Genomic DNA, 13824 nt, shown 5'->3' with positions numbered 1-13824 from the left:
AGTACTTAGTTTTCCTCATCAGAACAGATGAACATAAAATGTTCATATTCTTTTTTTTAACTTCAGGAAATGGAGGATGTCATAAATAAAGTGAGTTTGTGTCCAGAGCACTGGATATTCCCGCATGTAGTTTTTTAGGGGTAAAGGAGTAGTGATGGAATTTAGGTAGACTGGAAATTTTTGTAATTTTAGGGCTTTTTAAGTCATATTTATGAAAGAGTATTTGGGCCACTGTAAAAGAAAACGTGCACAAATGAGAAAAATGTGACGGGAAAAGGTCAGCATTTTACAAGGATAAAAATCTAAAACAGTCCTTGTGCTATCTTAGATGACCCCACCCTTACATTGACGTGTTCTCCCTACCATGACAAAGGTGGATAAAGGTGGAAAGATTTCATGTAATCCATGGACACCAGTGAAGATCACAAATCATTGAAGAAAAATGGTTCAGAGCACTGTCTAGTGGGTCTAGATGACCCAACTCCCAATGTTAAAGTGCCTAGGATAGCACCAGGGTTAAAGGAAAATAAACAAGCTTAAATGTCATTTTTTACACGGAAAAGTCGTGCTTTTTCAAAATTCAAAAGTAACATTTAGCTTTTAAATTATTTGAACAAAGATGATTGAACTTGTTCCTCTTTCAGCATATCCCTTCAGGGATTGCCGCAGTGAATCCGCTTTTTACCCAGAATGCCCTTCCTGACAACCCTGCGTTTTATTCCGGTTGGGGACCGGCACAGGGCGACCCAGACTTGGGGCCCCTTGTGGCGTTGAAAACTTTATTCCTGTAAAAATGCCACTTTTCAAATGAATTTAGTTTTGTTCTCAAGTTGTCGACTTGAACTTTAATACATTTCAAATTTTACTACTTTTATGATTTCAATGACTTTTTCCTCATTTTACAACTTGATTCTCATTTTTCTTTAATGGTCTTATTTTTTTGTATTAAAAGTAAAAACACGAGTTTTTCTGGTATAAACACAAACACATTTTGCCGTAACTGAATAAATATAATTCAAATATTCCATCAAGTTTCCACCTGTAGATTAAGGGAAAAGAAAACCTTTCAAATCTGTTTATTTCTGACCCCTCATCCCAGAATCACATGTACAAAAAATAAACTTTAACAACGCAAACAAAAGCAGTGCGGGGCGAGGCGTCGCCGTGACAACTACATTCAGATGTTTCCTAAAGAGGACAGCAAGAACACCCCCCCACCCCCCCAACCACACACGAGGAAGAGTTTACCTTTCATCAGGTGCTAAAAAAGTGTGATTACCCATAATTCATAGTGTTTACTCCACCTGCAGGTTTATTGGGGCTCCAAACCCACATTTTTAGTGCTTTGGTTGATGAAAAAAGTTCAAAGTTCCTGTCAGAGACAGACACTGGCCCGTCTAGAAAGAAGAGGGCGGGGCTATGTACAACCTGTTTACAACTTCATTTATAAATACACTTTAAGTATAAATTAGAAAAATAAGACTAGTGTAGTACGATCAGCTACTGCTACTCATTTAAATGCCAGTCTGATTATTAACCTTCGTAATATTTGGTAAAACCACAGAATCAAAACAAAAGGCACAGCAAAGAATCATAGGAACCACTCCTCCCTGCTATGAAATCCCCATGGAAACGCATTTTAATATAAATTAGGACAACTTCTGAACATTCCTCAGATAAACGCAATTCTCATACACAAGCGGTATCTACAGCTTTAAATAAATTAAGTCGTTTGGGGGTTTAAGAGCACGCCGATTCACTTTTGAACCGTAGATTGTTCCTGAATGTGGGGGCGGGGTTTAAGGGTCCGGCGGAAGAGGCTGATATCAGACGGAGATTCTGAAACTAAGGAACTTCTAACATCTACTGACAGTCTGTCCTAGAAGGGTCAGTGTGGGACAAAAGCAGAACAGCCAGACGTGAGCTCAGACTCCAGTTTTTCCTCATGAAATAAAGTAGAAACAGGCTTTTGTCACGTGACGTGAACCGCTACACGTAGACCTGCTCCTGGCCCTGCGCGTCTGGGGGCACACCCTCGCAGTCCTCATCGTACTCGATGGGTTTGGGGCAGCTGTACGGGTGTCCGTAGCCGTCGAAGAAGCGTCGGAAGGTGAACTCGTAGAAGGCGTGCTCGGGATGCTTGCCGTTGCGGAACAGCGACGTCAGCGTGTCGTTGTGGTTGTTCTCGCTGTCCATGCTCCGCAGTTTGTCCGGGTCCACAGGGTCGAAGTTGGAGGTGTCCATGGAGTGGGCGATGGTGGGGATGTAGGGCGCCACCTGCTGCCTGAGGTCACTGGAGAAGTCGATGGTCCTGAAGAAAGAGTGGGCTTTGATTTCGTCAGCGCCGTTGGTGCCGAGGCGGTCTTTGGGGTCGCGACACAGTTTGACGATGAGATCAGACGCTTCGGGGCTGAGCTTGGCCTGAGGGGGGATGTGCAGCGTGGTCTTCCAGTTGATCACCTTCCAACACAGCGACAGAGGCGTTAGACAGAGGCACACAGGTTCAGGGCGCCTCACCGCAGCTGCTTCGTATACCTTTTTCTGGGTCTCCAATGGGGTGTTGGCGAAGAACGGCGGCTGTCCCACCACCATTTCGTACAAGATGACGCCCACGCTCCACCAGTCGCAGAGCTGCGTGTAACCTGCAGGGACACACCAACATTTGACATCCACACACGCTAAACAACTGCAGTTATGCAGAAAATCCAATCAGCTGCGGAAGAATTTGGCTGTGCATTCCTGCAATGGAAACGCTCGACGGCGTCTGAGTCTTCAACACAAACTCACTGAGATGACGTGTCCAACATGAACCACAAGAATCCTGAATCGTTAGGGAAACTCTTGAGATTTACCTGAACCACGTGAGGACCATTAAAGCTATAAAAAAAAAAAACACTAAATAACCCCTGAAAGCCTAAAGCTGCGTTCAAGCTGAACGCGGTTCTGCAGCCCGAGGTTCAAATATTCTTATTTTGACTAAGAATTTGCGTTACATCAACCAATCAGGAGCTCAGCTTTGGACGGTAACGTACCGATGAAGTAATGGAGGAGACCCGGATCGGCTTCCTCCTGAACTTTCATTTGCATAGAGACAATAATACTAAGGTATTGTGCAGGGGTCGAGCGGTCAACCTCTGATAGGAAGTTTACAGGTTCGATTCCTGCCTTGCCATGTGTCTAAGTGTCCTTGGGTAAGACACTGAACCCCACATTGCTCCTGGTGGTTCAGATTGGCGCCAGTGTTCAACAGCGGAGTGTGTGAATGGGAATGTGACTGTAAAACGCTTTTGCTCCATCCAAGCACACGCCGTTTACCATTTGTGGTCTGATAATTTTATTCTATTTACTCCCTCCTCTGACTAATGCGGGACAGGAAGTCTCCTGCAGCAGACGGTGAAGCTAACTGTACCGGGAGAGTCTCTGATGATGTCATGAACCCAGACATGGAGACGTGATTACCAACGCTTTAGTAGAACTCTTCTAAATAAACCTGGTCTCTCCCACACAAGGTCAAGGACACAAACAGTAAATGCTGCCATGAAGCAATCAGTCCAAGACCTTCACAGTAGCTCCGCCCACACGCATCAGGAGCCACAACTTTATGAACACATTTCCGGGACGAGCGTCCAGCAGAGGCAGTGGACAAAAATGGCATTTGGTGTGAACGCAGCATTAAGAGTTTGTTATTTTTAGACAAAAATGCTTTTATTTGGCTAAAAATCAAAGAAAAAGTGATGTTACAGGAAATATAAATATATAATAAATATATATATTTATATAAAGCTCTGATGTCACTCAAACTTGGAAGCAAAAAATCCTCCATTTGTAAAATAAGAGAAGATACCATTATGTAAAAAGGGGGGGGGGGGCAGCTTCAAAAACTTTCATTCTGAGCTTTTTTTGCATGAAATCTTTCGATTATAGATTAGAAAATTATTTGTATTTATCTGTAGTCATTAAATGTTAGTCTTTTAATTCCTAAAATGACTAAAAGTTTAAAGACAGACCCACTGAAAAATTGGAAAATTAAAATGATAAGATTAGAATTTTAATGATCTGATTAAACTCATTTTTAAATGTAAATGTTTTTTTAAGTAGATTTTAAAGAGGAAGTCACATTTATACAGCAGCTCCATACACTTCTAATATAAATGAGGTAGAAAAATCGACCAAAAAAAGAGAAAGTGGGATCAACAACCCCTCACCCGTATCGCCAGCCCCCCTCACCTGATCTGAGCAGCACTTCTGGGGCGATGTAGTTGGGCGTTCCCACCAGGGAGTGGGCCAGGCAGCGCTGGTGCTCCCGAGCCTTCCTCCTCTCCAGCGGCTTCAGGCGGTCTGAGCAGCGGCAGTTGGCAGACTCCTCCCACTCCTTGCTGAAGTCCATGCTGTCCTGCCTCACGTGGTCTCCTGGCATGGAGCAAAAACTGAGACCTCAGAGTCTGCACAGGAACGACTGACCCTCACACCTAAAACTTTATTTAAACCGGGTGGAGCAGAAACGTCACGGTCCTGAAGATCTTTTTCTATAAAGTGCCTCATAAACCTGCAGAACGCTGTGAATTCGGAGGAATACAGATATTTCTTCATTTATTGAACTGTTTTAGGGTGAATTGTCCTGAAGTTGAACTTTTGTTTTGTTTATTTAAAAGGAAAATTTGTTCAGTAAAGGGAAGAAGTTTTGGAAAATCAATCAACTTGAGTCAAAAGTGAGTTTTGAAATACTTAAGTGTTTTAAAGCAGCAGTTTGGGGCCATAATTTTGCAATTTTTTCGGTCATGGGTTTTTTTCCTCCAAGAAAAGTCTTCTATATTCAGAATTTGGTTGAATCAAACTTAAAAAAACAGTCATTATACAGAGAAGTAGTTCCTCGGGTTGAGGGAATTGAACGCACGGGCGGCACTCACCGCTCTGGTAGTACTTGGAGTCGTGCGTCCAGCGGAAACCGGTGCAGAGGCCGAAGTCTGTCAGCTTGATGTGTCCGTCTCGGTCGATAAGGATGTTGTCCGGCTTGATGTCTCTGTGGATGAAGCCCATCTTGTGGACGCTCTCCACGGCGCAGGTCAGCTCGGCGATGTAGAACTGCGCCAGGTCCTCCTTGAAGATGCCCAGCCGGATGAGGAGGCTCATCATGTCCCCCCCGGGGATGTACTCCATGACAAAGTACAGGTTGTCCTTGTCCTGGAAGGAGTAGTAGAGCCGCACCACCCACTCGTTGTCTGCCTCCGCCAGGATGTCCCTCTCAGCCTTCACATGCGCCACCTGGTTCCTCAGGAGAACGTCCTTCTTGCGGAGGGTCTTCATGGCGTACAGCGACCCCGTGTCTTCTTTTCTGGCCAGGCACACCTGACCGAAGGCCCCGATGCCCAGAGTCTTGATCTGCTTGAACATGGACTTCTCCATCTTGGCGCGCTTCAGGCGGATGTAGTTGGACTCCTTCTGGCAGAGCATCATCCGCATCTGCTCCTGAGCTTCTGAGGACAACCCCACCTGAGACGGAAACAAGCACAGTCAGCAAAAAACACGCCACCTGCAGCTTTTTCACAAACCGTGTTCAAGCGTTAAGTTAAACGTTGGGGTGGGGGCTGGGGGACATGCTAGCATGCTTGACTGATGCAGCTCAGAAGAAGAAGAAGATCAGACCTGAAGCAGCAGAAATGTTTACCTTTCAGATCAGGAAATAAAGACAAAGCAGCTAAGAAAAAAAGAGCAAGAGAAAGGTCAAAGGGCGTCCACAGATTGGGGGAATGGGGGTGTCGGACCCAGAGGGGGAGGTTCCTCACCCGCTGCATCTCGCTCTCCAGCTGCTTCCTCCTCCGGATCCTCTGCTGGTGGTTCTTCAGGATGTTTTCCACGTGTTGCTCCATGAAGAACTTGAAGGCCTGGGGGGAGTACAGTGCCACCCTCCCGGACTCCCCCCTGGGCTCGTCCTTCTTGTTGCGGCGGACGGGGACGGGCGAGGTGGTGATCTGCTTCCTCTCCTTCTCTGCTGCCGCAGTTTCAGGGTTTTCTGGCGCCTTCTCTCTGGAGTTCTCGCCACTTGCCTCCTCCTCTGCCGCCTCCTCTCTGCTCAGCTTGTTGGTGCCAACAACATACGCTGGCTGTAGGAGGTGCTTGGGGTAGGGCGGGGGAGGGCCCTGATAGCCAGGCGCCTCAACAGGAGCCTGGGAAACGGGGAGGGAGGGCTCCGAGTATGTAGGTCCCGGCAGCGCCCCCTGTTGGATCCAGGGAGGGTGCGTGGGGGCGACAGCTGTCTGAGGCTCGGGTTTATGGACTTTGGTGCTCCTGACGGGGTTCAGGATGGGGGCCGGCGTGATGGCGGTGACGGTGGTGGCAGAGGGCTGGGAGCTGGCGGGGTGAGCAGGCCTACCGTTCAGCTGGGGGGTGTTGAAAGAATTGGAGCGGACGGGCACGTTGTGCTGCCACGACGGGGACAGGTCCTGGTTGCTGTTGCAGTTGGCAGGCGGGGGCTGGCTCTGGGACCAGGACTGGGGGGCAATGCCGTACATCTCCAGGTTGTGGCTGTTCCGGTTACTGATCATCAGGGATGGAGGGATCCCGCCGCCGTTGATGTAGGAAGGAGACGAGGCGGGTCCCCCCACCTGGGGGTCAGTGGAGCTGCTCTGAGTAAGAGGGTAAGGGGGAGGGGGCTGTCTGCTCCCCCCTGACACATGCTCCGGTTGGGAGGAACCACTCTGAGTCCAGCTAGAGGGAAAGGTGAACTTGCTCCCCCCGGAGCTTTGCATTATGATGGGCTGGTGACTTCCAGCGGCGGGGCCGATCACTCGCTGGTTCGGGGCTGCGGGGGTTGGATACCCATCAGCCCAGGGGGCCTGAGGCACCGGGGATATGCGGGTGGGGAAGAAATCCATATTTCCAGGGAGGCGGTTAGTCTGCGGGTTGTTGTCCCAGGACGGCGCAGGTGGCATGGCCCGGTTGGGGGGAGGTGTGACGCTGCGCATCTGAGGAGGGAGGGGGGGGTTGACCCTCTGGTTGGCAGTCGGGTGAGCCTGCGAGAACGAAGGGGGGGGTCCGGGGCTGTCCGAGCGGTACATCATCCCGTCCACCATATTGGGGCCGTGGCGAGAGCCCAAAGACTCCATGGAGCCTTTCCAGCTCGGCCTCCGCAGCACCACCTGCGGCATGTGGAAGGCTTCTATACACACACACGCACACACACATCGTTAGACTAAGCACACATTCAATGCCGCACAACAGCTCCATCTTTGGCAAAAAGTGAAACTGCTTACATGCAGGATAATAATCTGATTTGAAATCAATCAATGCCTTGAAACCATAAATTTAGCCAGATTGGGATTATATCTGGGATTAAACACAAACCAGGAATATAGATTAACAAACCACAGCAAAAGATTACATGAATGGAATCTTCCCCTCAGTTATTTAATTTTATTTAGGGATTTTTTTTTTAAATTCAAGCTTTCCTAAATAACCTGAAGAATTTCATAAATGTTCGTTTTCACACAAAAAAAATTTCAGTTTTACCGAGCAGAACCTAATAAGGTGAAACAGTGAGAAAAGTGTCTGAATAACAAAAGCTCCTCGCCGTTAACCGAAGGCGTTCTATGTATCCTCAGAAACAACAGAATGTTTCCTCTCTGTCCAGAACCGCACATCTCTGAGACCGTTGGGTTACACACAAATGTTTAACCAGCCAAATAGACACAAACACTTGTCATCAAACGAAGCAACCGTCACCACAGGAGTGCGTACCCGGGGCTTTCAGGGCTGAAGAGTTTGAACTGGAAGCAGTCATCTGATCTCTCATTGGGTCCTGGTAACTCGGCTTTAACATGTAGTCTGAGGCAACCCCCCCACGGCGTCCACTGGATGGCTTCAGAAGAGAACAACTGATTAATAAGCTTGAAATGTATACAGGAAAGAAAAAAATTCAAATGTTGTGAATTTTTGGAGTGTTAATCATCAACACGTCATCATTAGGCTTTCAGAACGCACAGATGAAGATGACAGACCTCCTCCTCCTCCTCCTCCACACCAACGCCCGCAAATCGTTAACTATGCAGCTTCCATGGTATTAACTGTACCAGCTTGTCAAATACCTGGCATTTCCTACATAACTCCTCTCTAAACAAAGTGCACCATGTGACCGTCCTCAGCCGCACAAGTATGTACAGAATGGAATCCAATTATCTAAGAAGACTAAACGCATTCCTCATACCTCCTCAAACCCAGATTGGTCCTGGGACTTGTTTCCATCAGCACCTGACGTGGTGGACTCCTCGTCCCCAGAACCGTTCACTTTATACGGAACAAGGGACTTGCGGATCTCCTGTAAAGCCTTCTGGTATTGGTTTTTGAGGTTCCCGCTGCGCCCCTGCTGCCGTGGATCTTCAGGGGCCATCTTTCCAGGTCCCCCGGTGTCCCCTTTCGGCTGATCCGAGGGCTTGGTCAGGTTCCGCAGGCTGTTGCGTATTTCCTGCAGCATCTGCTGGCTGTTGCCATTGTAGTTGCTGACGGGGAAGGTCTTAGGTCTCATCTGTCTGTAGCCCTCGGGCTTCTCCGCTCTCCTCATGTAGGATCATATACGATGACGATGGAGGATGAAGAGGGTAACAGCAGTGCAGGCTCTGGTCGGTCCTCACAGCAGCATGCTTCAGCTGGATGTGTTTTCAGCAGCGTGAGAACGACAAAGAATACATGTTATGCTACCAAACAGGTTAAGCCAATTCAATTCAATTCAATTCAATTCAAAGGGGCACTGAAAAACAGGGCCATGTTTCCGTCACAAACAGGAGCTAAGCTTAGATTTAATACGTTTATATCCCTACTTCCGGGTGACATTTAATGTATTTTACATGTTTATACTTAAAAGTTAACTGTCTTCTTTGTAACACCAAAACATGCTAGCTTGTTAGCTCTGTTAGCTAACAAACGCTACTTTGACGCTAATTCTACGTCAATTAACATTAAATATGTAAACATATCTTAAAAATAAAAATCTTTTTACCTTACTATAAACATAGTAGGTGTCGTTTGTGATTAAAACAATAAGCTGTATTCGTCAGACAAAGACAAACATTTCTTTACGGCCTGCTGTGTTTGCTAAAATTCAACAGCAGCTGAGGGTTAGCGGCTGCTCAGAGACCAGCAGAGAGAACCGGAACCTACCAGCGCGTGAAGCGGCCGCTTGTCTCCCTGTTTGAACGGCTCGATGTGTTTTTGGGTTAATTCCGCTGGACGCAGGTTAAATGGATAAATGTCTGAGCCGCGGTGACTGGTTCCTTGTCGCGTTGGATTCCCGGGATGTCTGAATGACAAGTAAACGCTGCCGTCAGAGTGCAGCGCTGCACTTCCGGTGGCCGCCGCTTTCAAAATAAAACTATCAAGGGTCAAGAAACAAACAGGGAATGAGATCAAAAACAACCCATTGCTTAAAAATTTATAAAAAGCAAACCAGAAATAAAACGATTACAAGAAAAAGATCTTTAAAAAAAATCGTTTCAAATTGTTTAAAATGACTAGTGCTTCATAATACTATGAATTTTCCTTAAGGTAGGCAGTATAATTTCATATGTTTGTCTTCATCTGTGAGTATTAGTCCTCAAAAGATGATTAAACAACAGTCAAGTAAAAAAAAAAAATAGAATTTCTGTGAGGAAGTATTACTTTAAGATGTTTAACACATTTAATTTGAAATCAAGACCATTTTTCCCTGTGTTCTTAGCAGCTGACTTGTTTGTTTTTTTTTTTTTTTTACACAGTGTAAATACAAATCTATCAAATAATCGTAAATATTGGAAAATAAAAAAACAAGACTGACAATAAAACAACTTTTTAGACTTATTTGAGCGTTTATTTGTAATTTAATAACCTTTTAAATCAAATCTGTACAAAACACAGTCAGAACACAACATGAGGACAGTAACATCTCTTTCCTCACAAAAGACACTTATTTTTTAAACTGGGACATGTCTGTTGACAAAAATGGCCTCTCCGTCGGTGCCGCAGACGAGACACTGTCCGATGATGTCCAGGCTGTTGACGGACATGGTCTGGCTGGGCAGCATGTGCGTCGTCTCCAGGCAGCCTTTGCCAGAATCTCCGCAGAGCCAGGCGCTGCTGAGGGGGCGGTTCCCGCCAGCGGGGGTCAGCGCGCCGTGGGAGATCACGCTGCTGTTCCTGCCACCTGTCAACAGTTCAAACAATCCAACGTTCACCCCCAACTGCAAATATTCTCAGAATTACCCCAAATTCTATCAAAAATGCAGAGTTTACACTCTAGGATTGAGATTATTGTCCCTGTATTTGTTTCAGCGTCATTGGCTTTAAACTCTAAACTTCTTTAAAATTTCATAACAAATCTTGTCTCATATTAACCCTTTCAAAAGACTGACTTTGTTTTTAGCCAAAACACACAAATCTCTGTTGTACAAATCAGGACTGATAAGCTGTAATTAGACTTTAGAGAACTTCTGAGCTGTCAACAAGATCGTTTTAGTTTGAAGTGAAGGGATGTTTGATGAACACAAAGCAGAGGAATGTGCAAAGTCATGACTGTGTCCTCAGAGTCAACAACCAGAGAGAGAAATGTCTAAATAATTCTCAGAGAGCTACAACGCTGAGGAGGAAGGAGGAAATAAAAATTAGCTAAATCTCTACTTGGAAAGTCAAAGACACCAGGGAGCGAAATCAGAAATTGTTGTCAAAATATTCGGAGCTCTGCACAGAAATGAATGGAGAGGACGCATTAAAAAAAAAAAAAAGGAGTCAGACTGAAGAGTCTATATGTTCAAGCTTAAAGTGAATGAAAAACATTTCCAGAAAAAAATTACATTCAAAAGTACACAATGTAACCTCGAGTCATCCCTCCTTTGAAGTGGAAATGACATTGTCATGACCTCTATCACACAACATCAATCATGTCATGGTAACCAATGGGCTCAAAGCCCCGCCCCCATATAACACTAGCCTGAATAAGTACAGGAAGGGTATCTGGTTTAAAACTCTGCCAAACCACCTTTGCGAAACAGTGACAGCTGTATTTCAGAGTTTCAATTTTAAAATCTGGTTTTCCAGTCAATTTGAGATGATCCTGATTTGACCCTGTGTGTTTTAAGTGACATAAAGAAAGAAGAATGCATAAAGATAAAAGCTTCAAATCTGATCCATGGCTTTCTCTTTTTAAAGTTCCAATTCCAATCATCTTTGGATCCATTGTAAAAGCCTTCCCTGTGGTCTTTTTATTATGATTATGCTGCTAAGAACTCTGAGCAGCGAGCTGGGTTTTTTTTTTCAAACTGCCTCCATCATCAGAAAAAAGAAAAGAACATGTTGGAAACACCAAAAAACAAAATTTTCATCGGAGTGCCTCTTCACTGATGACGACTTGCCTTGTAAGAATGAGGGCATCTCGGAATGCGAGGCAGTTTCCCAGTGCAGCAGCGAGCCGTCCTCCGAACACGTGAACAGGTGATCCGGGTTTGTGGGGTGGAAGCGAACCTCCCACACTGACGAGGAAATCCAAAGGAAAGTTAGTGAAACAGAACCAGAGATATGTTTAAAGTGAAATAAAGAAAGGATCTGACTTTCAGCCGAGTGTGCCTCCATGAGTGAGATGGGCGTGCCCCCCTGTCTCACGTCCCACACACAGAGCATGCCGTCCTGGCCCCCGGTGGCTACGATGTGCTGCTGGTTGGGATGTCTGTCAACGCAGTGCAGAGGAGCTCTGTCTCCTGACCTGGTGGAAAAAAAGACAAACAAGTAAAGGTGTGTTTCTGAAAGGATAAAGATACATAAAAAAATAATAAATACATCAAATTTCAGAGCTCTTACAGGGACAGAATCTGCGATGGGGAGCTGCTTTGCTGCCTGAGGTCCCACAGCTTCAGCTGGCCAATGGAGTTCACCGTCAAAACCTCCGTGGTCTTCAGGTAAGTCACCGCGTGAATTGTGCTGCTGTCTGCATTCTCTAACAAACACAACGGACAGTTTTAGACTCGACTCCTGATGAGGCGGTAACATCCGAGTCCTCATCTCACCGATGACCCGGACCGCTCCTTCCTGGTCGGCTCTGAAGACCACGATCCTGCCGTCCTCCCCGACAGTGACAATCTCCGGGCTGCTGCAGACCAAGGCGGTGCAGGGCGCGTTGTCACAAGGGTAGCTATGCGCCCTCGCCCAGTGCTGCAGAACTGAAATGGTCTGTTCAGGAAACAAAAAGGAAACCCGTTTTTAAACATGACATTTTGTTTTCTCCTCAAGAAAACCGAAAAGAAACAACGTACATGAGTGTTTGGATGATAGCGGAAAATAGTGACTGCTCCCGTTGATGACGCTGAGACCATCCGTTCCTGGTCCAAGAACTAAAACATGAAACAAAGAAAAACAAGAAAAATTACTTTATCCAAACAATGTACACATTTAAAATCATTTAAAATTAAAACCTATTGTAAAAACATTCCCAGTGTTTTTTTTATTATGATTATGCAGTTTTTAGCAAAAATCAAAAACCCTGTGTTGTTCCTTAAGACATAATTTCTGCAGAGCAACAGAAGCTCATTAGAAATTTGTTTCTGGGTTGTGGATGGGACTGTTAGCGTGAAAGTGACCCTACCATGATTTCCCAGCATTCCTTTGTTTACACGCTTTCCTGCTACCTAACAGCCGCTCACAACCCCAATCTAACATTAGCGTAGCACAAGAAAAAAAAACAACCTGCCGTACAGTTTAGATTTAGATTCCAGCTCAGACAAAGGAAAACAAAGACGGATGTGGATCTATTTGTCTGCGTGCGGAACAGGGAGACTTTGGCCCGCCAATGGCAGTTGCTGCATCGCAAACCGGGTCCTTATCCATTACAATTTAAATAAAAAAGTCCTCGTAAATGCAGTGCTAAGCTTAAATCCTTTTGTCCTCCATGATGAGAAAAATGCTACAAAAACATGTTAAAAACACACATATCTGAGTGAACCATCCAACATAATAAAGTGGGAAAATCCAGAAGAATTGAACAAAAATGTAATCAAATAGTTACACAAATTGATCAAACATTTGGGTGTGAGCTTCTGAAGGATCTTTATGACTTTATAACTGCTGACACTTATTTGACATGCTGAATAATTTTAATGACAGAAAAGGGAACATTTAAAATTTCGTTTTGGTTTTGTGCTCATTTCTATTTTTCATTTAGTTTGTTTATAGGCCTAAATAAAGAAATGGCTCCACAGATCAAACATCAACACCGATGATTCCGTCATTAGAAGCTTTTGGGTTTCTTACTTGCAGGTCCAGAACATCTCCGCCATGTTTGTGCTCACATAAAATTTGTGGGTCTCCTTCAAATCCGTCTTCTAATCCAGAATTGTTGTGATTTCCAATGGACCAGATAGACACCTTGTTGTCCTATAAATCAACGGGTTTCACATTAAACTCAGTGAACATTTAAATCACGACGACAAATGAATCAAAACAATTTTTTAAAGTGTATTTAAATAATTTAAATTAATAAAAAAAATTGAGTTAATTAGCAAGCGATCTTAATAATTTGTGTGGTTTTGCGCTAGTAGTAGTACTACTAGCTAACCTCGTTGTCCCACGAGCCCGTAGCAAAGACTTCTGGTTGTTGCAGTGAAGAATAGGAAACCGGACACCATCTCGTCTTACTGATTTTCTGAGACACATATTTGGCATTTATGCTCTCCATGGAAATTGAAGCCTTTTTGTTAAAATTTGAAGTGTTGTTTTCAGTTTACGGACTACACGAGAAACTACGCGCCTGCTGCTTCATACGTAACTACGGTGGCCCGAGAAGACCAGATCACAGTGTGCTATTCTTCTTTAAAT

The 13824-nt window shown here is 45.1% G+C and overlaps 2 protein-coding genes across 2 annotated transcripts; both read right to left on the bottom strand.

Moving 5' to 3' along the window:
* Positions 1-1060: 1060 nt before the first annotated feature.
* lats1 (large tumor suppressor kinase 1) lies at positions 1061-9338 on the bottom strand. Its single transcript, XM_011491979.2, has 8 exons — positions 9151-9338; positions 8201-8639; positions 7735-7855; positions 5784-7156; positions 4908-5490; positions 4228-4410; positions 2536-2642; positions 1061-2460 (listed from the first exon to the last, which is right to left on the bottom strand). Exons 2-8 carry the CDS (start codon positions 8552-8554, stop codon positions 1990-1992), a joined length of 3192 nt encoding a protein of 1063 aa, XP_011490281.1. The 5' UTR covers positions 8555-8639; positions 9151-9338; the 3' UTR covers positions 1061-1989.
* A 471-nt stretch (positions 9339-9809) lies between these two features.
* On the bottom strand, positions 9810-13802 carry nup43 (nucleoporin 43). Its single transcript, XM_004083784.3, has 8 exons — positions 13565-13802; positions 13261-13383; positions 12267-12344; positions 12021-12183; positions 11815-11950; positions 11568-11719; positions 11373-11489; positions 9810-10168 (listed from the first exon to the last, which is right to left on the bottom strand). The coding sequence occupies exons 1-8, from the start codon at positions 13682-13684 to the stop codon at positions 9939-9941; spliced, it is 1119 nt and encodes a 372-aa protein (XP_004083832.1). The 5' UTR covers positions 13685-13802; the 3' UTR covers positions 9810-9938.
* Positions 13803-13824: the final 22 nt, after the last annotated feature.

This window comes from Oryzias latipes, chromosome 24 (assembly GCF_002234675.1).
Source record: "Oryzias latipes chromosome 24, ASM223467v1".
NCBI classification, from domain to species: Eukaryota; Metazoa; Chordata; class Actinopteri; order Beloniformes; family Adrianichthyidae; genus Oryzias; species Oryzias latipes.
The sequence above is the reverse complement of the archived record's forward strand: the minus strand, read 5'-3'. Positions and strand labels throughout refer to the sequence as shown.